General features: G+C 52.0%; 2 protein-coding genes across 7 annotated transcripts in view; both read right to left on the bottom strand.

The window, feature by feature from the left end:
- prkd1 (protein kinase D1) overlaps window positions 1–24,687 on the bottom strand; it is a 161,019-nt gene that overhangs the window by 105,265 nt on the left and 31,067 nt on the right. The gene's annotated exons all lie outside the window — the stretch shown is intronic.
- npas3 (neuronal PAS domain protein 3) overlaps window positions 1–24,687 on the bottom strand; it is an 85,293-nt gene that overhangs the window by 51,646 nt on the left and 8,960 nt on the right. For all 4 annotated transcript variants that reach the window (XM_086048643.1, XM_086048639.1, XM_086048640.1 and 1 more), the window contains exon 2: window positions 4,414–4,515. Coding sequence is in view for 3 of the 4 variants with exons in the window: in XM_086048639.1 (XP_085904765.1) it covers window positions 4,414–4,515 (102 nt within the window). In the remaining variant the exon portion in view is untranslated. The remainder of the gene's footprint in view (window positions 1–4,413; window positions 4,516–24,687) is intronic.

The following is a 24,687-nucleotide window of genomic DNA, read 5'->3' as shown; positions in this document are numbered from 1 at the left end:
CAGCCCAGACGGTGACGGCGACGGCGACGGCGCCATTGCGTAAAGTCCCTCCCGAGTGATTCCGGGAGTGTCTGATGTCCTTCGGTGAGGCCTGTTTCTGAGGGACCGGACATCTTATCAACTCCTCAGTCGGCGAGCGCGTGAACCCCCCGCGGCCATTCTTTGAGCAGGAAGGCCTTTGCTTGTTTCTTCCTTCCTTCCTTGCATCCTTCATTGTAGGCCTTCCTTTCCTTGTTCCTTCCTTTTTCCCTTTCTTCCTTCCTTCCTCCCTCCCTCCCTTATGTCGTCCTGCCTTCCTTTCTTATTCTAATCCTCCCTTTTCGTTTTGCTTCCTTGCAAATTGGCTTTCCTCCTTTCCTTGTTCCGTCCGTCCTTTGCTTTGCTGCCATTCTTTCTTCCTTCTTCCTTCCTTCCTTGCGCATTTCCTTCCTCCCACCATTCCTTCCCGCCTTCACTCCGTCCTTGCCCCCTGGCTAGCTGGCTTCGTTTGCGCAGCGGACGAGCAGCCGGAAGAGTCATTCGCCGAGCGTATGAACTCCCCACGTGAGCTTTGTTGTTTCCATCGGCTTCTTATCTTTGTTTTGCTCGCCGTCCTCGTGCGACGTGTCGCCGGGAGACGCGATCAACAGGTTCCCGCGCGGATTGAAACGCCGAATAATTGCTAAGGTTGACGCGGCGACGCTGGCCGCTCGTGTGTTGTTTGGCCGCAACGCAACAAAACGCAGCAGGCAAGGCAGGCCTCTAATCAAAGGGGGAAGGAATCAAGACGCGAGCCCCCCGGCTACCCCCCCCCCCCGTGGACAGATGGCGGCACGCTCCGTCGTCCTTCAGCGACGAGGTGGACGCGCTCGGACCGCTAACGAAGCGGACGTCCAATGGGCCGAGCGTCTGCGCTCTCCCGGGACTGCCCGCGTCCGTCGGCCAATCAACGACACGACACACAAAGTCGTTTAAGGACAACGTGCACCATATTGAGCGAGCGCCGCGACGGACCGTATGAACTCCATCGGACGGGGGTGCCTGTTCTAAAAATAGCTCGCCGCTGATGGGACAATTGTGATTTCCCGGGAAGGTTGTCGGACGTGAAAATGGGAAGACATTCGGAGACATCAAATGTTGATATTGATCACTCTTTAGTAAATCTTAAGTAGATCTTTAGTATTGCTTTTTCAACAGAGAGGAAAATCTGCAAAGATTGGCCAATTTTTGCAGATTTTGGGGGGGCTTGGAAGACATTATCTTTGTCTTGAATGTGTACCAAAATAAATTGTACACATTTGTTGTGGGCCCAATTTGTTGTTGCCGATTTTGGACCAAGCGCCGATATCGGCCGACGAAATCATCGCCGTCATCATCATCATCATCATCATCATCATCGCCTGGATGAAGCGCCCGCATGCACGGCATGAGGCCACGATTGCCGGCGCGCATCCGGATGAGCTCCGCAGCCGCAGACTTTCTTCCGGGTCGCACCCCCTGGCCGACAAAATGGAACGGCAGGAAACGGAGGGCGGCGGCATTCCCAGATGAAGACGAGGAAGACGATGGGGAGGAAGGCCCCGGCCATCATGGCGCCTGTCAATCAAACAGAGGCGAGCGGCCGGCGCTCGTCACGGCCACGCGCGGAGACTTTTATTAGCGGGCTTTCCAATATTTTGAGGGTCACAATATTGGGAACGCAAACGCAAACCAAATTCCATCCCATCGGCCATTTAACTATTTTGGGCTCAACTGCAGGGTTCAAATAGTTTGGGATTTTTCAGTAGCAGAGGCGGACGACTTGATCGCGTGACGTCTCGGCTTCCTGTTTGGCCGTGAAAACATCCCCGGAAGGCAACGCGCGCACGCGGCCGCGTCCAATTAAAACGTCAAAGTGAAGAAGTGCGAATCAAAGGCGGCTGCGGCGGAAATCAAAGCGGCGCCGGCTCCTCGGGTGAGCTAGCTGCGGGAGCTAACGCTAATGATTTCCAGCACGCACGCACGCACGCACGCACGCACGGCCACGGCTCAGGTGCGCGTCCGGAGTAAATCGATGCGCGTGCGTCACGGCAGAAGCCGACCGGAGGCGACGTCGGGTGATGGCTTGTTTTTTCTTTGAAGGAAGCGTGACTTGTTGAAGGCTCCCAAAGTGAATTCGGAAAGACGCGTTTGCCTGCCACGTTGAAAACGGAGGTGGGACTCGTCGCTGGGTCGCTGGCGCCTTTTCCTCGTGAGCGTCTTCCGGCTTCGCATTGGCTCAAAGCGCAGTCATGACGAACTCCTTACTTGTATCGGCCAAGTCGTCCGACTACAGCTACTCTATTACAATTGGGTCGTGTACGGCTCGGAAATCACGATGGGCTGAAGGAAATGTTCGCTCTCGAGCGCCGGTGAGTGACATTTGACCAGACTACATTGGAAGACTCCATCCGCTCTCCAAGCCCAGGCTACATGACAAATGTTATGTGCATTTACAGACCGCCTCCAAAAAAGGACTAAATATCTTTGTGTGGACTCCAAATCAAACCTTTGCTTTGACTTTGGAAAGAGCAACATGTTGGCCCATTTCCCAACATGTTACGGGCCAAACTATAGAGTTCATATATACGTTTTCTGCACTATCAATTTGAAAGAATTCTATTTTTGAATAAAGGGATGGGAATTCAAACCTTTTTTGTATCGAATCAGATTCATCGATTGACAAATGAATCGATAATTAAAGTCATTCGTTCCTACGTCGGTCTGACAGCGCACCACAAAGGTGGTATTTGGACGTGTGACATTTTCACTGCGCTTTTACCACTGCATGGACACGCCGGAGGGTTGCGCCCAACCGAGGCAAACCCAGATCAAAACGCAAAAAGGAAGGCAAAGTGTCGCTTAAGCTGCCGCCTGAAAAACTGTCGTGCTCTTCCTCAAACAAACTCATCACACGCTCGCTCTGCCGACTTCACAAACAATCAGACCAACGAGCGCTCCGATCGATGCTCGACCGCGGACGGACGGGCGGGCGGGCGGACGGACGGGCGGGCGGGGCGGACGGGCGAGCGGCAACACGGAAACACTTCAAACGCTGCCGGGGGTGGGGGGGGGGATGTTTGTTTGTTTTTTTCACACGCACGCCGGTGAGTGAATTCAATCCATTATTAACGCGCTTGCCGGCAGACAAAGACGGCGAAAGACATGTCCAAAAATACAAAGACGGAGAAGATGTTGAATCATTGAAGCGCTCGACAACAAAAAACAGCAGCAACGGCCAAAAAGAACAAAAACATCTTTTTGGGGCTACGGAGGCGGGAAACTGGGAGCAGGAAGTCGGTTCCACGTGGCGCCATCAAAGAGAGGAAGTCGGCCGCACGCCGGCCTCGGGTGACGCGCCGCACAAAGACGCAAGAGTGCGTGCGTGCGTGAACAAGCGTGTGCCTTGTGTGGTCTTAAGCTGCTCCTGTAATGAGCTAATAACTGCCGTTGTCTTCTTTTAGCCGCGCCTGACTCTACACAAATCCTCCTTTTATTTCACGTCCGCTGCGCACACACACGCAGTCTTGCTCTCGCACTCATACGCGCTATGATATTGCAAATCCCCTTTTCTCTGTGACAAAGACCTCAGCGGGCGGGTAGAGAAGAGAAGGTGGCGGACAATAGAGGGAACACGCTACACCGTGTACACGCCAACGCGCACGCGCACATTAGGGTTGGCGGCCGACCGGACGTGATTGCTGTTTGACATCTGAAGACGAGCAAAGGGCCAATTTCACCAGCGGAGGTGCCGTGCGTGAAATAGATGACCAAAAAAAAGGGGTTAAGTTAAGCTAAGTTAAGCCAAAGGCCAACTTCTCCCAACGTTAACTCGAGGGCTTTTACGGTTTGCTTTTATTTCATCCTTTCACCTCCTAATTCTTCTCTCCAGTCAGTTTTGCGTATGACGTATTCCTCCCGATTGCCATGCGGACGTAGGAAAAGAAATATTCAGCTCATAAAACTGCATTGATTGTTGGCTGTGCTTCAAAAAAACTTTGGAATTCAAAACCCAACTCCAAAGTCTTTAACCGTCGCCGCCTTCCAACGAACGACCGATTTTCAGAGGTCGTTTGTCCGTTGAAGTTTGTTTTCCATATGAGGCAGCGGGTCTGAAATGACATCGCGCACCTTGATCAAGGTCAGCTTTCTCGGGCAATGTCGGGGGACTACAGGACAAGACGGTGCCCCGACGCCCGGCCGCCAACCGAGATCAGATTTCAAAATGGCAAAAATCGCCGCAACGAGTCGCGACAAAAACAACTCCGATGCTAAGTTAATGCTAGCCTCTCTCTCTAGCATTGCCGTCGCATATGATGGACAGTCCGTGCACGCACGCACGCACGCGTATTAGCATTAGCATTAGCATTCGCTTGGGAATCATTACAGCTACTATTACGGTGTGTGGGCGGTTACCATGGCGACGAGGTATGCTGCTGTCCCGCGGCCAGGTGAAGGGTCTTAGGCCGGGCGGCCGAGCAGCTGCCCGCGTTGGCCGGACGCTCCCAGTAGGGGTCGCTGTGGAACACACACACAACAAACACATCATTGAGGAGAATAAGAATACCAACAAGATGACGTATGAAGATTTGCCTCCGAGGGAAGCGAGACGAGCCACGAGCGTTTAGCGGCCATCCGTCAAAGGAAGTCACGCCGATGTCATGTCGTAAGGAAGTGAAATGAAGTCACGTGACCATGTGACAATGACGTCTCGTGCTATCTTTCCACAGGTTGACGTCGCAACGTCTTGACTGACGTCCAAGCCGCATCGCGCAAAGTCATAACCAGATGACGCGAGGTGGTAACGATGTCATAATGACGGTACAAATGTGCGTCACGTGCGGCCAAAAGATGTGGCATCGTTCCTTCGGGAAGTCCAAATGACGTCAAAGCCGAGTCGACGGTGGGTCACGCGTGACGCGATAAGGTCACGTGATGGGACGTCATTGCGCCAAAGTCACATGACATCTTCATAAACGTCACGGCGATGTCATCATGTCGGACTCAAGTCACACGACGGCCGAACAAGGTGACAGGAAGTCACGCCGCGATGTCAAACGACGTCATAACAAAGTCCCAACGTCGCGTGTGACTCAACCGAAGAAAAGGTGACGACGTCACGGCGATGTCGCCAACGGCAATAAGTTTTGAGAAGAAACGATTCGTCTTTCTTTGAAACGATTCGTCTTTCTTTGAGCTCACTTTCTACGTGTGGGTTCAGGCTGAGTAAAGAAGGGGGAGCAAATGGGGTAGTGGGCTGAGGACGGGCGGGCGGGGGGCTCGTCTGAAGAAGCGTTTAAAGCGCCGGCCGCCACTGCGTTTGATGTCGGCGGCGTCCCGCCCGGCGCCTCGAGAGCAGCGTGAGAGCGAGCGTGTCGGCCGGCAGATGCGGTCAATCAAACGCTCCTCATGTCTGCGCCAAAGGTTACAAGAGCGAGAGCGAGAAGAAGAAGAAGAAGAAGAAGAAGAAGAAGACGAAGCTCGCAAGAGGAAGACAAAAAGGACGCTGCGGCTTTTCCTCCCGGCTAGCTCGCCAAACCGTAAGGTTGCTTACCGAGCCAAATGCTACAAGAAGAAGAAAAATGCCAGAGCACTTGACACGGGAAGGCAGCCGCCGGATTCTTTGTCCAGCCCAGCCAATGTCGCCATTGGCCAGCAGCCAGGCCATTGTTTTGCCCAACCCAAACGCAGTCGCCGGCGTCGCCCTTCTGCGGCCGCGAAAAGCTTCTTCGCTTTCGTTATTGGACGAGAAGCCAAGTGCAAAATGTTCTCGTTTTGATGCGAGAGGACGCAGCGTTTACGGGATGCCATCCGGACGCTTGGAAGCAATGAAAGCCGCGCCATTTGCGCCGCGCCCTTGCCGATGGACGTCTGCCGCCGCGGACGCTCATCCCAGGTCCTTCCCTTCCCACTCGACGGCCGCGGATGAAGAATAAGAGGTCACGCTTCGCGCCGGTCGGCCCGAAAAGGTTCCTGGTGGATTTCCGCGTGGAAGGCCACGCCGTCCGATCGCATTTTCCCACCCGGGCCGATCGCGCGCCTCCGCCTCCGCCTCCGCCTCCGCTCGGATCGGACGATGGGAACGGGCCCGCCCGGCCAAATCGCCGACTTGTCGCGGACCAGCGACAGACGCCCAAAAGTCAGACCAAAGGTTGCGGCAAGTTTGGGGGACAAAACAAAGACTTCCTGCCGGCGTGGACACGAGTTTCAAAATAAAAGCTGCCGTCAATCTGATGAAAGCGGAGAACGGCAACACCCTGGCCCAGGGTGTCGCAATGACCTCTGCGAGTACGCGCGCGCACACGTTGACGAGCAAAACACACAATCACATGACGCGCTTTTTTAATCAAGCGGCGTCCAATTAGCCGCTAACGACGTCAAAGCTTTGTGCTACCACAACAAGCCCAGATGACCGTCACACTGCGGACACATAATTCACTTCGCTTCACTCTGTGCGTGCGCCTCGTGTTTGTGTGTGCGCGCGCGCCTGTGAGAGAGAGAGAGAGAGAGGGTGCGTCGGCGCGCGTGTGTGTGTGCGTGCGTGCGCGCGTGTGTGTGTTGATGTATATCAGGCCTATTTAGCTGCACACATTGAGGCAGAGTGCCCTGAGTCTCCATTACAAGGACAATATTTCCTGTCATATCTGATTTGTGCAGGGGGGTGAGGGGAGAGGGAGGGGGGCCGAGAGAGAGTGAGTGGGGGAGGGGCAAGCCAGCGCGCAACAGAAGGGAGGGGGGGAGAAAATCAACCACAGGATTTAAGAACCTCCTTCACTTTCATTGTTCTATCTTTCCCAGCCGGAAAGAAAGAAGTCGGGAAATGGGGAAGGATGGAGGCGAGGCGGAAGGAAGGGGGCAGGGAGGAAAGAAAGGAAAAGACCAAGGAAAGGAATGAAGGAAGGAAATAAGGAAGGCAGTAAGCAGAGGGAAGAAGAAAAAGGAAGGATGGAGGAAGCAAGACGAAAGGAATGAAAAGTATCAAATATGAAAGGAAGTGAAAGAAGGAAGGAAGGAAGGAAGGAAGGGAGGGAGGGAGGAAGGAAGGGAGGAAGGAAGGAAGGCCAAGAAAATGTCCATGGGAGCACGTGTGTTTTTCCAAGCCCCATCCAGCCTATGATGACATCATCCATCATCAGGTGACATCACCGTCACGAGCGGCGAAAAGTTGAAAGCCGGACTCTTGTGTCGTTGGCCGAGAATTCAAGTCCAAATCGATATTGGCGACGATACCATCCTTGGGAGTCACGCGGAGCTCGGCGGCGGAGAAAAAGAAGCCTTGGACCTAAAGGCCCCGATGGACCGAAACGACGCTGGCCAACAGCTGGCCGACAGCTTGGCGGCGCCGTTGTCACTTGCGCGCGCCGATTGGCTGGCTAACAGCCAATCAGAGTGAGCAAATGTCACGACCGGCGACGCCCATTCAACATACGTAAACGCCCCCGAGACGCTTACAGACGGGTTACGACGCTACGACGGTGGCCGCTACGCCAATCGGACGGCGCTTAAAGACGCAACGACGCTTAACGACCTCCGACGTCGCTTCGGTCGACCTACCGGGCCCGGGAAGTCTTCTTCGACACGAATGCGGCGGACCGGACGAGGGCGCGGCAGAACAACCCAGGGGAGACTCGAGCGCAACAAAGATTCCGCAGCTCCGACTTCAAACTCGATTTGAACTTTTCCAGTCGGACCAATCAGAGCAGACGCTTGGCCGGCGCTTAAGTGCAGCACGCAGCTGTGAGACGACTCACGTGCTCATGAAAAAGGAAGCGGGGAAGAATGGAAGGAAACGAGAAAGGGAAGGACGGAGGGAAGGAAAGACAAGAAGAAAAGGAAGAAAGAGAAGGAAAGGAAAAAGAACGCTGGGAGAGAAGGGAGGAAAGAGGGAAGAAAGGAAGGGAAGGACAGAAAAAAAAAGAAGGAAGGTTGAAGCAAAGACGGAAGGGGGGAGTAAAAGGCAAGGAAAGAAGGAATCCAAGCAGGGAGACGGCAAAAAAGGGAAGACCAACAATCAATGCCAAGGTGAGCTAACGGCAGCATCAAGTGACAGCGATTGCGGCCTATGACATCCTTTGAAAGCGCCGCAGATGTATGACATCATCACAAAGCGACGCAGGCGTCATGCCGGGGAAAGCGGGACGGACGGAGGGCGGACGCGTCTCGTTTGGGCCGCTAATTCCTTGTTGAGGCGGAGTGTAAATAATGGCCGACCGCTGCGGCGCAGATCAAAAAACAGTCGCACTTGAAAGAAAAAGAAAAAAAAAAAAGGCAAAGCGCAAGCGTGTGTCAATACAATATATATGCTAATCGCGCCTTTAGCGGCCGACGTGCGCATTTCATTACAAGTAAACCACTCAAACAGGCACAAAGACAAACTCCGGCGAGCGAGCGAGCGAGCGACGGAGCGGGCGAGCGGCAAGGTCGTTTGCGGCGCGGCGCGGCTGCCGGGAAACGACCCGCCGGCCCGCGTCACTCACGACAAGTCCAAAGTCAGCTCGTCGGCTGCCAGAGGCCCGCCGTCCCCAAAGCGCAAACGAGCGGCGCTCCTTGGCCCGCCGCTAAGCTAATTAGCCCCCCAAAAGTTGAGTGTCTTTTGTCCTCCCAAAACACCACAGCTTCAACTTTTGCTTTCAATTCACCCAGCGCTCAACTCGCGCGAATGCGCTAACGCTAATTCCTAATCCGAGCACAACGGCAGCATTGCGAGCGAGCGGCCGACGTCTGTTTTATACACACGCACACACGCACACACACCCCCACACACGCACGCACACACACGCACACACATGCTAAAGCGCCATTTTTTGTTTATCCAAAAAGACATTACAAACAAACTGCAAAGAGTAGCTGTCCTGCGTTCGCAACCCCACAAGGCCCTAATGAGCAAACGCACGCAAACAGACACACAACCTGGCGTCAACACAAACAAACACGCACACACACACACACTTCCTGGCGTCTACACCGCACACAGGAAGCATGGCCAATCGGCATGAATATTTATGATGTGCTTTGCAAAAAGAGAAACATTGATAAGCTGCAGTTTGGCAAATTCATGCCGACTTGATGTTCTCCAAAAGTGCATTAAAGCAAAAAAAATAAAGAAAGAACGAAATAAAAAAAAGAATGAAAGTGCAAGTTGGAATAAAACATTTGATGTCTCCCGCATCTGCGGCCGTGCATCCTGACACTAAGGGCGCTGAGTGGCGGACAAAACCAAGACATGAGTCTCGGCTGAGTGCCTGCAGGTCGAGACGAGGTGGGCCGGGGGGGCCATTTCCTATTTTCAATTGACAATTTCCTATTTTGTGCTCCCAATGTAGTATTTGGTTTCCACAATGTAGTATTTCTTGAACACATCTCGTGGCCACTATTTCTTCCTCATAACTTCACATCTTGTGGTCACAAATTTGTTTGATTTTGTTTGAGTCTTTCCAAAGCACAAATTAGCATCGCGTGGTATTTTGTGGCCGCTATTTTGAATTTCTTCTTCTCAAGTGTGTGGAGGCCACAATTGACTATTTGGTTGGTCCAAACACCAGCGCCGCATGAACACGTTTGCTAAGTGATTGCATGACGACAGCAGCTGACTTTGCCAGGGAGGCTGCGCATCGGCGCCGTGACAGAATTCCGTCCGCCGCGTTATTGTGTTGTTGTGCGGTCAACAAGTGTCTTGAGTGATTTTCATTAGCGATAGCGCCTCCCACAAATCAAAAAGTGTCGCCGCGGGCGCGGGGCTCCTTTAATTTCCTGTTGTGCGAGTGTGAAGGATTGCGAGCGCGGCGGCGTGAAGGAGGGACAGGAAGCCGGGCGGATAAAGGCGGCGGCGGCGGCGGCGGCGGCGGCGGTGGCGAGGAAGACCAGGAGGAGGAGGAGGAGGAGGAGGAGGAGGAGGAGGCGTGAACGCGTGGCGCGCTGCAAATTAGCCAGACAGCCATCAGCTGACACCAAAGGGCGCGCTGGCTTGTTCCGTGGAGATCTTTCACACCGACCAACAACAAAACAAAAAGAAAAGCTCAAACGCCAACAACAATGTCTCTCGCCGGGGCCTGTTGCCATGGCAACCGTGGCCTGTATTACAGCGGCAGGGCCAGGACGTGACGCGTCGCATTGCTCAACTTCATTAAGAAATTGCTCAAAATAAATACAGAAATGAATAGCCTTTTGGGACAGCAATAATGTCCTTGCTTTTTCCTTACAAGAACAAAACAGTTGCTTTTCTCGAGTAAATGTATTTTTTGCCAAAATAAAAGGCGCGTAGTGTTTGGAGACTAAAGTTGTACTGTTGAAATTTGCTGGTGTGACTTTCTTCAATGAAGCGTCGACTGTGACGTCACATTACAGCTTCGGCTTGGAAAAACAAGACTTTATTCTCAGTTAGTAAAATTGGTCATCTTTTCGGCATAAAAAAATCGTATCTCGCGAGCGTAAAAATTGGATTCTGTTTCGAGAAGAAACAGTTTGTCAAGGTAAAACTCACAAGAATGAAATCATTTTTTTGGCAAGTCAAAAAAAAAAGCCAATATTTCAAGGATAAATACATATTTTATCCCGATGAAAAGTCTTAACTCGGTCGTCTTTGTTAGATTACAACTTTCTTCCTTAATGAAAAAAAAACCAAAAAATCTGACTATTGAGTTACGACAAAATAGAAAGTCATTTGCTTTGTATTAAAAATGACAACTTCATATTTCCTGAATCAAAATACGACTTCATCATGTTATGACTTTTGTTCTTGCAAACTGACATGAAGAAGAACTAACTAAAAAAACAAACATATTTGAGCAGTATTTGGAATGGGAGAATTTCTTTCCGTAGCATGGAACGTAACCTCAAATACTGCATAGAGTCAACTAGGAAATGCTACACAGAATATTGACAGACACACGCGCGCGCACACACCCCCGCACACGCCCACACACACACACCCGCACACACACACACACACACACACACACAAAGGGAATGGCAAAGATGAAATATGATGCTGGAATAATCATGACCACGCTTCAAAGTTTGATCTAAATGTGTGTTTTTCTTTTCTTCAAACACTTGATTGAACATGTTCATGGCATGAAACTACTCCTACGCACACACGCGCGCACCCACAACTCAGTGAATTTTACTCAAGTGATGCCAGGAAGATTTTTTGCAAACTTGGCAGAGGCAGCAAAAGTGTGTGCGCGTACTAAATCCTGAGCTGAATGACATCATCAAAAAGTGACGCGTCACACACGCGGCTAAGGCGTATTTTCCCACCCTTTGCCTTTGGCTGCTGCCCCCCCCCCCGCTCGCCTCCTAAATGAGTCGTCAGTGTAATTGCTAGCAAAGCAGCAGAGCGCAAAGCGTGACACACACTTGACGGGTGTGGGGGTGTGGGGGCGGACCCCAAGTCGAGGGGGGGTACGTCAAAGGAGAAAATGATGGCGGCAAAGGGGCTTGGTGCTGGGAGGGAGAGTCGTAAATTGTTCCATTTTTGCGGGTAATCTAAATGCTAACTAGAGGCAACTTATCAGCACAATGGATTCCCGAGCATCTGTTCAAATAACAGGGGATTTGTCGGCCGGACGGCGCGATGATGGCGGCCAGATTAGGACGGCGGCGAGAGCGAGAGACAGAACGAGAGAGCCAGAGAGGCGGCGGGCGGCGCCAAAGAGAGACGCCAAGAAATGTATTTTGTGCAAACAAGAACAGATGACGCCCTCGCAATTACACCTGTCAGAGACGCCGCCGCCGCGCCGCCGCAATACGTCTGCCGCAGGAGTGGCGCCGCGCACGCGCACACTTTGTGCAATGGAGGCCATTTTTGCAGAGACACCATCGCAGGGAGACTTGAGCAGGTCTACTTCACTCAACGAGACGTCAGGACGGCGGCGGCCGGGGGCGCCTTCTCCTGCGGGGGCGCCTTCTCCTGCGGGGGTGCCTTCTCCTGCGGGGGCGCCTTCTCCAGCGGGGGCAAGACCTGAGGAGGAGCCAACGAGGACACCGGAGGCCGCCCGCCGGCCGGCCGGACGGAAGGAAGGAGAACGGGAGAAGGCATCGCGGACAGAAGCCGGAGACTGACAGACGACGGGAGGAAACGAGCCGAGGACAAAACCAGGAGGCGAGGAACGCAGACAAAAAGAAGGCGGCGAGAGGATGAGGGGGTCCCGCGAGGAGGACGGCGCAGGAGTCCAGAAAGACGAGGCAGCACAGAGGGGAGGAGAAAGGAAGAGGGCAAGAAAGGCAAGGAGGAAGAAAGAGGAAAAAAAAGAAAGAAAGAAGGGGAAAGACAAACAGAGAGAAAGCAGAGAGAAGGCAAGTTTCAAAAGAGGCCATGTCGATAAAAAGGAGGAGAGGAAAAAAACGCCACTGTGCAATCTTGATTAATGGTGAGCGAATGAAAGGAGGAGGAAGAGGAGAAAGAGGAAGAGCGCGAGCAAGGGTGACAGAGCGATCCAGGAAGTCTTGTCGGGCTCTCGGCCAATCCGCTTGGCTCCTTTCCCCGCGGTGGCTTACAGCTGATTGGCCCGTGAAAGGACGCCTTCATTTGACAAACACCACGCCATTATCCTCAGCGCGCACACGTCACCAACACGCAACCGCATGTTTGATTTATGTTCACTCTATGCAAGTGTGTGTGCGCGCGCGCGCGTACTTGTAAGTTTCTTCCTGCAATACGGTCCACCAATATCGTTGACACACACACACACACACACACTTAGTTTTTAGCCAGAGCCTACAGCGTCCCTGGGCACTGTGACCAAGGCGCCAGTTATGAACCCGCTGCCCAATTTCTGTCACTGCTGCTTTGTGGCTCTGAACGAACAGTTTGCGTGTGTGCGCGCGCAAGAGAGAGAGAGAGAGAGAGAGAAAGAGGATGAGTGTGAACTCTTCACTTATTAGCGGAGGCCCGCTTCGCAGTGAGCCAATGAATCATCAGAGTTGTCTCAGTTCAACAAGACTAAACAGTTAGCATGTGCGCTAAGCTAAACCCCTTCCTCCCAGGAGAAGCCCTGGCGGAGGTAACGCGCGCGCTCGGTTGCATCAAGTCACAGCAGGCTTCGAAGAAATGCCCCCCCCCATCCCCCATCCCCCCCAAAAGAAAGAGCCAGGAAAGTGCCAAAGTAGGACGAGAGACGGCAGCAGAGATGCTTCAGACATCTGCGCCGTGCGACGGGCGCACACGCCAATTCGTGCCCCCCCATCACACAGCATCTGACATGCATACACACACAGGCATGCTTTTGTGTGCGTGTGTTTGTGCGCCTGATCTATATGTGTGTGTGCGCATGCAAGCATACAGTACGTAGGGGAGAGTGGGGTGCCAAGGGGCAAGTAGTGCCACCCCTGTTATTTACAAAAGCATAGAAGAAGTTGGCCATGTGACCACATGTGCATGGCTTGATAGGCATGCGCATTTCAGTTCAAAAACAACAACAACACAAAGTAAAACTGTTATGACAGTATTGTATTTCCTTGTTCTTGTCCATTGCATTCTTCCATTTGATCGCTGAAAGGCTGCGCCGTTCTTCATTTTGGAGCAAAGCCCGCCATGCCGCGCGGACACAAAAGCAAGACGGACAGGGAAAGAGCAGAGAAAGAGCTGCGACGGGGGAGACCGTCCGTCAGGTTCGAAAGGAGACCGCCGTCCGCGGTATGACCGTCAATATGGATCGGGAAAGCACAAAGGCCTGGCGGAAGCACAGCCGGAAGGCGGCGCAAGTTGACATTCCCCTGCGCCATCGACAAGCGGGAGGCCCAAACTGCGAAGATGTTCCGAGGCGGTTGGCCGCTCATATTCCTTTTGTTCTGACCGCGCGTTCAAGCGGCGCTCGGCCTTCTTCCCACATATTGCCCTTTGACGAGGTTACGACTTCAAGTCAACATTTAGCAAGTACTTTTGGATCGCCTGCAGCAAAAATTGCCACTACTTACCCCCCTCTCCTCTATGCGCAAGCTTCTGCGCTAAGTCGCTAACCCTAAGCTAAACAAGCTCTTGCTCCATTTTTGGAACTGCCGTTCGCTTCCATGCTAAGCCAAACACTCAAAGTACGCAAGGTTTAAGCAGCACCTAAACAACGAGCACGTACACGTTCGTCAAAAGTGGAAAGCGTTTCGGCAGAAGACGGATAAGCTTAGCGCGTGCGCACAAAATGGCCTCGTCATCCTAAGAACAAAAAACGCCACCAAATTAATTTCTGAGGCGCGATGATTAAAAATGCAGCGGCCACACAGCAGGGATCAGATATGCAAATGAGCACTTCTGAACACTTATCACCATATCAAATCTTGTACACGCAGAGCAATAACAACTTTCATGGTTTCTCACTGCCCGCTGCTTCCAACTGAGAGTGCCACATGGCCCTGTGGTGCCACGCAAATCACTGACGACACGCGTGGAGGAATGCGTGCCTGTGTGTGCAAGTGCATGTGTTGTGCGCGCGCGCGAATGAGTCATCAATACGTTGGTCCCAATCAGATTTCTGTTAAGTTGCACCTTGTCTCTGGGCGGCCTGAAGTCAAGTGGCGACCGCTCCATTGAGCTAAATGCTAACTTGGCAGACTTGACCAACTTGAATCTGATTGCGCGTCAAAAATCTGCTGTTAGCTTAGCAACATTAGCATAGTCGGCAGGCATCACAAGAGCAAGCCACATTCGTCCTTCTCGCCTCCACCAACCGGTGCCCCGCCGTCCCCGCTTGTGGCTTTTCACGAGGATGCTTTCGTCGGCGCTAATTAGCGGCGATGCTACGTTGCCACCCGAGTATCGCTGCGCTTCTCGCGTCTTTCCCGGCGAGCGTCAAACCAGAAAAAGGCCGTGCGCGCGCAAGGTCTCGGGTGGGCTCCACCTCCGTTTCTTTGCACTCTCTCATCGAGGACGCGAGCAGTGGTCCACCCCCACTATGGATCACGGCGCGTGTTGACGTGAAGGTGAGCTGGACTCTGTCACGGCTGACTTTGGTTCGGAGGCAGGCTACGCCTTGGACCGGTCATCGGCCAATGTCAGGGCGCATACAGCTAAGATAGCAACAAGTCTACACGCTCGTCATAATGACCCCAGAAAACACACAGGGTCACATCAGCCGCATATGCTAACAATGCTAACGATGCTCATTTTTGCTCATATAACACAGTTTACTCGCAATTCACAAACTACACGCGCGCGCGCGCGCGCGCACCCGGTTTGGACATTCCCTAACACGCGCACACGCAGGCGAGCACAGCACATGCACGTAGACAAGTTGAAGTGCCCCCCTTCCCTTTTCTATTCGTTAATAGCCAGCAATTAGCGATTAGCGACAGTGGGTCCTTTGAAAAAAGAAGCATTGTGAGAATTCCGCCCACTTAACACCTTTGGCTTTTCTAAACAGGCACCCAATTAGACGCCTAAAGGACAAAGAGGCAGAGGACAAGTGGAGGTCGGCGGGGGCGCGCCGGGGCGTCGCGTTCACACGCGCGCACGCAAACGCACGCACTCATTCAAGATGGGAAAACAAGCAGAAAGAGATTTGAATGCTGTCAAGTAATGACGTTGAAATGCTGCCCGGGCGAAAAGGCTCGGCATTGAAACGAAAGCATGAAGAGTTAGTCCAGGCCAACAGAATGTGCGCTAACCTTGAACGTTTCTCATGTTGACGTACGGTGACGCCTTGGAATTGTTCCAGATCTTTGGTTTTGTTTTGACCAGAATTGGAGATACCAGCGCTGTACGGTGGCAGTGGACCCAATTCAACTGGCTTCGCGGCAAGTTGCCAAGTCAGCAATTGTTCCGGAAAAAACAAAAAACAGCCACTCCCAGCTGAAGGTTACGAACAGAATTACACCTCGTGTCGTTAAAACAACCAAAATGTGTTGCCTTGAGGTCTAATGGTTAGCTTAATGCTAACATATCCCACTGACATGCTAACAGGCGCGACCCTTTCAAGCAACCGACATTTGAACACAAGTGGTGCGACAACACATGAAGACAGATTATTAACAATATGCACAGGCGTGTATTCTTGATATTCTTTAAAAGAAAATTTAAAAAGTCTAATTTAATTGGAACTTTCTGAGTAGTAGTGGAAGAAGAAAGAGTCTATTCTCAGTTTGTGTCTGCATGACTGTATCAACAGTTCTGCCTCCCAGTGGCCAAGGCGGGCACAGCACATTGCATCTTGACGTTATGATGAATTCTTCACATTCTATAAATACAAAAGATTCTTTTTGCGGTGAGGCTGGAACGGATTCAGCGCATTGCTCTTCATTTCAGTGGTGAAAGACGATTCAACTTGCATCTTAAGGCACCAGCAGAAACGAATAATTGAGACATCACCGCACACGCGCGCGCGCAGGCGCACAAACGCGTGCACGCGCATGAGACGTATTTCCCATGACAGCATGGGAAATCCTCCGCTCAGGGGTCTCTGCACAGTATGAGAGCAGCAGTGAAATAATGCGTGCGTGCGTGAGCGCAGCACGAGAGTGCATGCGTCACGCTCAAGTGTCGCCGATCTCCAGAGAGGCGTTTCGGCGGCAAGAGCAGGAGAAAGCGCAATCATTCCGTCTCTCCGAGGAGTTTCCGTCACCGCCGTGTCACATCCTCCGGCATTGGTCATTTTAGTAGGTACGCCTAAAGTGGCAGCGGCAGTTGCCATGGTAACAACTGGCCCATTGGGCCGGGAATTTCGTCTCGCAGAACCCCCGCAAACAATTTTGGCATACGTTAGCTGGCGAGCACGGTCGCCTCGCACTCATGAAAAAACGGACATTGGGAAACTGCAGACCAACAATCAGGAAGCCAAATGGCTAGCATTAGCATGCTATCTGGCACTCCGGACATGGAAAGCAGACAAATGGGACATCTCAGACCTCCGAGCAGAAGTGCAAGGGAGGGCTAATGTTGGCGCTGGCTGCACATTTGCACACATTAGCCGTTATCGCTGGCCAGTTTGTAGTCCAGAGTGACGATGCATTCGTCACAAGACAAGAAAAAGGAAAAATGGGAAAATTTCAGACATCCAAATCGAAAGCGCAAAGGCTAATGTTAGCTCCCTCCTTGCAAAAACGGACACACGCTGCCCAGAATGCGTTGCCCAGAGTGACGCTGCATTCACGAAATGGGAAACAAATTCAGACCGTCAAACAGCAAGCAGAATGGACGACGTTAGCAAGCATGCTAGCTTTGAAGGATGTGAGCTGGCTAGCGTACAAGCTGGCGCCCCAGAGCCACGCCACACTCATGAAAGGCAGAAAAATGGGAAATTCCAAACAATAAGCAAAGCGCAATGGCTAGCATTGCTAGCCTGTTAGCGTTGACGCATCAGGACGACCCAAGTGGGAAATTTGTCATTGCCTCATAATTATCGCACTAGCGCTCACTTTGGTGACGCGCCGTCACATTTGCATAGCCGGCGTCATTACATGACGCGCATTTGCATGACGTCGAGACCGGCCTTAATGATCTTTTCGGTGTACTTGCTTTTGACCTAGCACTGGCTAGCACGCTAGCTCATAGTCCGGAATGATGGCACATTCGGGAAAAGTGGAACATGGGTGAGAACGTTTCGGATAGGATGCGGCTCACGTTAGCGCGCACGCTAGCTAGCCGCCGAGCGTCGGCCATCTTGACGGGACGCATGAAGGATGAAGGCTATTAAAATGGAAATAAACGGCCAGCAAACTTACGCCGGGCTCTTATCTGCGCATGGAAAAAATATACTTGTATTTCCCCTCTGCTCATGCTCCACACTCAAGTGTGTACGTGCGTGCGTGCGCGCACAGGCGTGCAACCATACAAGCGCACACGCCACAAGTAATAGAAGAAATGTGCAAGAGCGCAATATGTGCACAAAAGCAGAAATGCCATGTTACAATTACAGGCCACACACATAAACAGAAACACTCACACGCGCGCCACACGCGCACATTTCGCCGACATGTCGAGAGAACGAAGGACAAACGCAGTCGAACCGAAAGCGCACAGATGACCGCGGATTCGTGTGGCCGTGCGCGTGTTCGCAGCGACGAGCGCCGCCGTCAGCGCTAAGACGATTAGCGCAGGTCATTTGTCGTGCGGACGGTGGCAACATATAGCTCGACCTTTTTCTCCATTTAGCGCACGGGGCGGCGTCGCCCGCGCGTCTACCGTTGAGCCACATCTGCATAACGAGCCCTGAAGGAATGAAAACAAAGAAAGAATGACACGGAGAAAGAGAGTGGCAGCTGTCATTGAAAGCGATTGAGAAAAGGCAAAGGCGGGATCCACCCGAACAGGCACATTGTGCGGCCCCCCACCCCCCTCCCCGACGAGCAAAAACAAACAAACTAAATGTTCATGAATGAGGAAACGCTGAATTTGTGGAGCCACTTCAAAGCGCGGCCCGAGTGAGCGAGCCAGGATTTTGTGACCGTGGTCACCTGGGGGCGGAGCTAGGGTGTTGTAATGAAGCAAGCGGCTCCTACTTGAGGAAGCAGAGCCCCGCGGGTGAGGGCGGGGGGGCCAAGGACACAATTGAAACATTTTCACTGATGGCGACAGCGCTTCGCTCAATACACCGCAGTTGTATATGCACGTACTCACACTTGGCGAAACGAGTTGCAAAATTGTGCGTGAGCGGGGCGTACTCAATTTGGACCAATCGCGACGATATCACTTGCCTCATTTACATCATCCCGCCACCATGTTGTTTTTCTCTGCCCGTGACTTGGGAGCTAGGCTGGGTGAAGGTCAAGAGCCACTTTGGAGCCATGACCGGATGGGATGACACCGTGCGAAACGCCAACACCAAACGGGAAGGTAAGCAGAGCTGCGCCGACCCACACAAGAGATGGAAGGAAGCGCAGGACCAAGCGTGTGTGCGTGTGTGTGCACGTGCACGCGCACGCGGCGTGCGTGCGTGCGTGCGTGCGTGCGTTAATGAGTTTGGTCAGAGTGTGGAACAGACTTGAGACTTCTTTTTAAAGCTGCTATCATTCTCATTAATGTCGTCAGCGAGCTGCTGATGCCGCGCTGTCATGGACCTCACACTCCAATTAACAACACACGCACGCACGCACACGCACTGCTTGTGTGTGCGTGTGTACAGATGATCCAGAAAATGCAACCACAGAAGAACGAAAATGTATCCAATTTCCAAAGTCACGAAAGCTGTGGCACAGAATGGAAAATCCAAACACTGGACGCAGCCTTTTCCAATCCCAACACGCACAATTCCAATTTGGACCGAGAATGTTGCATGGCACTTTTTTTTTTTTTAAGCCCAAGGATGTTGCATGCCACTTTTTTTTTAACCCCAACCAGTACAAGTCCTCAACTTTTGACTAGTCACCAATACGGGTAGCAAGTAGCGATAGCACAACTGCTTTGGAATCGCAAGAAGCTGATTTTGAAGAATGACCAATCGACGGCATTTTGGGAAGCGAATGGTCGATTTTGCCTTTCGCTCGGCTGCGGCCTTAAGAGCTTCCTCAGCAAAACGCAGATTGACGATACGCAGACGTTCATGCTCTGCAGACAGAGATTGACCCTGGTGCAAGGCACGCGCCGCTCAAAGTGTTTTCAGCCAAAACACAAGACACGTTGTCAGTAACGATGGCAAAGCAAGATGATGCCTGCAAGAGGCCACCGCCAGTTAGTCTGACATGTCTGTAGGTTACGCTAGGCTAGGCTGGGCTAGGCTAATTGCATCCAATTCATTCGGAATGTAAGCATCCTGATCTCACGCTCAATGGCTGCCCAAAAAAGAAAGAAAGAAAAAAATATTTCAGGTTCTCACGCCAATGTATGCTAACACCAAGCTAGGCTAGGCTAGGCTAGGCTAGGCTAGGCTAACTGGGCCACCATTTCAAATTGAAGGCTTTGTCCACTGAAGGAAATACTTTTTTCCCCACATTTTCACTCAAATTTGCACAAGAATATTTCATGTTATGAGCCCAAAGTGAGCTAACGCTAGGCATGCTAGGCTAACACTACGCTAGCTGGGCCGCTGTTTCAGTCAGTGCAAATGTGGTGCGACCACCAAACACTTGACTCAACTCATTTTCCTTTTAACCTTTGCAAAGTTGAGATGTGTGTGTGTGTGTGTGCGCGTGTGTGCGGGTGGTGATCGTGTGCACGTGTGTGTGTGTTTTGCGCTAAATGCCACGAGTGTCACCTTGGTCATTTGGCGGCTGCAGAGTTCAAATGTCAGCACTGCGCAACTTGAATACATTGCGACTTTTTGGGGATTCGCAGGGTGACAAGACGCAACATAAGGTCACGCTCACACGCGCACGCACACGCATTCGACTATGGGCGTGTGTGGAGTGGGTGACATGGATAAGCGTGAAACGACATTCAGCCGATTGATCAAGGACAACGACAAACAACAACAACAACAACGAGCCTGGACTGGAAATCAAAATGGCCGACTTTGCCCCTTTTTGGTGCATCGTGTTTGCGGCGGCGGGATGAAGCAAAGCACGCGAGCAGCTGCGCTAGACAATCGGACGCGCGCCCTACCAAGACTTTCATCATCTTGTCATCGCGCTCAGCATTTTGCCCTTCCACGCACATTAGCACTCGAATTTATTTCGCTGCCACGTCGGCGGTCAAAGAAAAACACAAGACCGGCGCAATAAATTGAGGGATGGCCACCGCTGAGTCACCGCAGTAAATCATTCAGTCGGTTAATTTACCGTCAATAGTAGAGATGGAACGATTCACTCGAGCCCCGATTCGATTGGACTTTCAGTTCCCGATTTCCGATCACACTTGTTTCAAGTCGCTACCGCTGCAAACGCGGTGCTGCGGCCGTCCACAAAGAGCAGACGCAATCGTGTTTGGCGCAAGCGACACATTGAAAATGCGGTTTCAATCGATTTGAAATCCATTCATCATTACATCCCAGTCAATAGTCTACTCGATATTAGTCAAACTCAAAATGATTATAAATACTTTTATAAGCGCTACCGTACCTTTTGGGGGGTTGACGTCATTCAATCATACAAAGAATACAATTAAGAATAAGTACGAACATTGAAACCATTACATTTGTTGAAATCGTTCAGCCATTTTTTGAGTTGGAATTCTTTGGATTTGTATCGACGCAAGTGTGCGCGAGCGCGTATTGAAGGCATCCGAGGTGTGGCGTAATTGAAGAGCGTTTTCAAGGACAGCTGGAGATTAGTGATGAGGCTGCACACTCAGCAGCTCTCACGCCATTGCACACTTTGTCTGCCACGCACGCGCACGCACGCACGCTCGGGGGAGGAGAAACCAGGAGAGGATGAGGAGACAAGTGGAGGACACAAGGAAGACCAAAGGTGTGAGAGCAAAGGTGTCAGGGGACGGAAATGGCAAAGACGACTTGCCCAAAAGCACCCGTGCGCTCCAAAAGCGCCTCGTGCGCTCCAAAAGCGCCTCGTGCGTTCGCAACGGCTACATCAAGCCGAGTGCAAGCAAGCAAGAAGTTCACAAATGGGACCAGGCCCCGCCCACAAGTCCAGTTGCTTCGGGGAAGGTTTTGGGGCCCCGTGCAGGGCCTGTGTGAAATCTGCTGCAAAACGGCCTTGAAATAGGAGCATAAGAGTGGAAGCGGCTGACTTCAACATGTCAACATGTGCACCTTGTTGACGCTTGGGCCAATGGCTGACAACTGGCGGGTCCGTCCGGTCCAAATAGTCACCAATCGGCTCGTGCGTGCCCCAAAGCCAGGCCTCCGAAAGGCCCCTCGATGCACATCAAAAATCAAGTCATGTAGCGCGACTCACCAGGAGTGGGGGGGGGGGGGGGGGGTTAATGACGCACTTGTTCCGTCAGATGAATGTTTGCGAGTCGTCGACATTTTTTTTCCCCGCCATTTGAAGGTGGATGACATCAGTGGACGAAGGCTGCTCTCCAGACGCTAACACTCTTAGCACGCCGCTAAGTAACATTTCAAGATGGCACCATAAACGTCCAGCAACTTTGTGGCACCTTCAAAATATATTCCACTGAAAAGTTAGCCGCTAGCCATTAGCTCCAGGTTAAGCAGTCACACTGAAAGACAGATGGATTTCAGATGGTTTTTTTTAATTAATTTATGACTCTTTTTTCCGCTCCTTGGTTAGATATGTGCAGGTATGTGCAAGAAGAATTTGCGCTCAAAGAAGATTTGCTAGCTAGTAGTGGAGCGCCGCTAGCGTGAGAGCTTCTTGCTTGCTCAGGGAAGCGGACGCACCACAAGACGTTTGTTTGAGAGCGCTAGCGTCCGGCGCCGGGCCACGTTCGGCTAGGCTCGGGGGCGGCGCCTTGAGGGCTCGCTGGAAGCTTCCCGCCTCGGCTCTCTGCCCGTCCGCCGCGATGAAGTCGCTCATCTTCCCGCCAGCGGCCCCCTTCGCCTCCGGCGTCCTCGCCGGCTACCCGCAAATGAATTTGCTCTCCTCCAGGTGGGGGCTCAAAGGCCCGCAGAATCGCATCGCGGCGGCGGCAGCAGGAGGAGCGGGCGGCGCCTGGGATCGGGCGAATGACGGCGGCACACATTCCAAAGATGAATTGCCGACAAAGAGGCGGCGGCCATTTTGGCGATGGATCGGATTCGCTCGTTGCTCGTCGTTGTCATCGTCATCGCCGGGACACAAGTGTCCCAAGACGGCACAGACAGCAAGTTCGGCGGGAAGAAGCGCGAGAAGAAGAAATCATGCAAGACCACACGTTGTTTTCCAAAGTAAAAGCAGAAAAAGCACGACAACAAATTGTCTTAAGGTCGGTCCGACTCATTTTTGGGTCCAAAAGTGATCTTCGGGATCACGTCACCTTTTTGAGCTATCGGGCCTGCTATCGCTTTTCTTACGACACACACAATCCTTGCGCATGCGCGGAAAGAAAACACAAAGTTGGAATCGTGACAAGCTTTGAAAAGGAACAAAAAAAAAAAAAAAACATCCGAGGGGACGGCAGCCAGCGGGAATTGCTCCTCGGCTCAAATCTTGCGAGTGCGGACCTTTTGGGAGCCGCACGCACCTCTCGCCGGCCGCACAAACAAGTGGCCGCGTGCACGCAGGCGAATCCGGCGGCAATAAGACGACGGCCGGTCTTACTCCGGCGAATCGCTGCAATTTTGCTTAACTGGTTGAAAAAATAACCACAACGACTTGATGTACTCAGAATAAAACTGACCCTGGGCCCGATAGCGATAGCGCCCACGCCTCATTTGGAGGTGTCCATTTGGGTTGCAATTTTCACCGACCGCCCGTTTGAGCTCCGCAACGTATCGGCCGCGCTAGGTGACAAAGATGAAAAAGAAAATGATTCGCTTGGGACGCAGTTGCGTACCTTTTCCTTCACATGCACGACAACCTGATCTCCATTCCGGAGCCTTCCTCTCCTCCCCGGAGACGGGTAGTCACCACAAACATCATTCAACACGTCTTCTTTGTCAGCCTTTTAGGCGGCCATTTCCAGAAAAGCTACAAACACGCACACACGCGCACCATTCAAATGCTTTTAGCCTCGCGCGCGCAAACGCACGCGCACGCATGCACGCACGCACGCACGCACGCACGCACGCACGCACGCACGCACACACACACACACACACACCCACATACACGTACACACACATCTGCCGGTGGTTTGATGATCAAATCTTCCAGGAGCTCAGTGCATGCTGGGAAATGCTTTTTGTGAAAAAACAAAAAACATTGTGCGTCATATTGGACAAAAAAAAAAAAAAAACATATATATATGTGTGTGTATGTGTGTATATATATATATATATATATATATATATATATATATATATATATATATATATATATATATATATATATATATGTGTGTGTATACAGATAGACAGATATAATTGGTCCCTGCCACCGACATCAAAAGGAGCCGAGCGAGCGGCAATCTTCATGCTCACCCTGTGGGTCGCTTGATTAGGTACACCAAGTGCAAAACTGCCAAGCAATACCAACACTTCACTTTCGTCATTTGTTAGCTTTGTAGACACCGCTGAGTGCACCCCAAAAAAATCACAAGGGGCCAAGACTCATTAACCTCTCCCTCGACAACCCAGGCTAAACTTTGCTATTCTTTGACATACAAAGATCTTTGAGTGGCGCAGACTTCAACATACACGCTTAATGCCGACGACTATTTTCGTCTTGGCCTGCTTCGGCGCCATCTTGTGGCATTATAAGGCATTGCAGAAAGTCAGAAAAACAAGCAGAGAGTTTCTACCGGTCAACTGGACGCCGAGCGTTTGGACGGCTTGCCACGTCGGAGGCGCTCGCCCGGCTCGTCTGTCAAATTTGGCTCTGTCCGGCATCGCGGTGACCAACGGAGGCCAGTAGATGGCGGCGTCGCCTCGTCACTACAAGATCACGATGCGGGCTTGTCACGCACAAGTTTGGGCGCCTCACACTCCAGCAGAATACGTAGCTGAGTCATTGTGTCATCCAAAGAGGCTGTCATGACGGGAAAAGAGGAGGTGGGCAACACCGGGAGCAAAAGTCCACCGCAGCGCAGCTCACGCCACCTTTGCTAGTCGGACGCGTCCAGTTGCGCAACTCCAAATTTGCTCCTGCTTCCCAACTGGGCCGATCGCCACAATCCACCGATGATAAGCCCAGAGAGCTCGACTACCGACAAGGCTTTTCTACTAAAAGCAGAGGTTGGCTGAAAAAAATAAAAACAATAACAATTGTGAAATCCAAAATAATAACAATATATATGTAAGCGTAAATGGGCGAATACGCGGCTGTGCC

This window comes from Filicampus tigris, chromosome 13 (assembly GCF_054856515.1).
Source record: "Filicampus tigris isolate MCC_2025a chromosome 13, RoL_Ftig_1.0, whole genome shotgun sequence".
Lineage (NCBI taxonomy): Eukaryota > Metazoa > Chordata > Actinopteri > Syngnathiformes > Syngnathidae > Filicampus > Filicampus tigris.
Note: the sequence above shows the minus strand (reverse complement) of the source record. Positions and strands in the feature narration are given on the sequence as shown.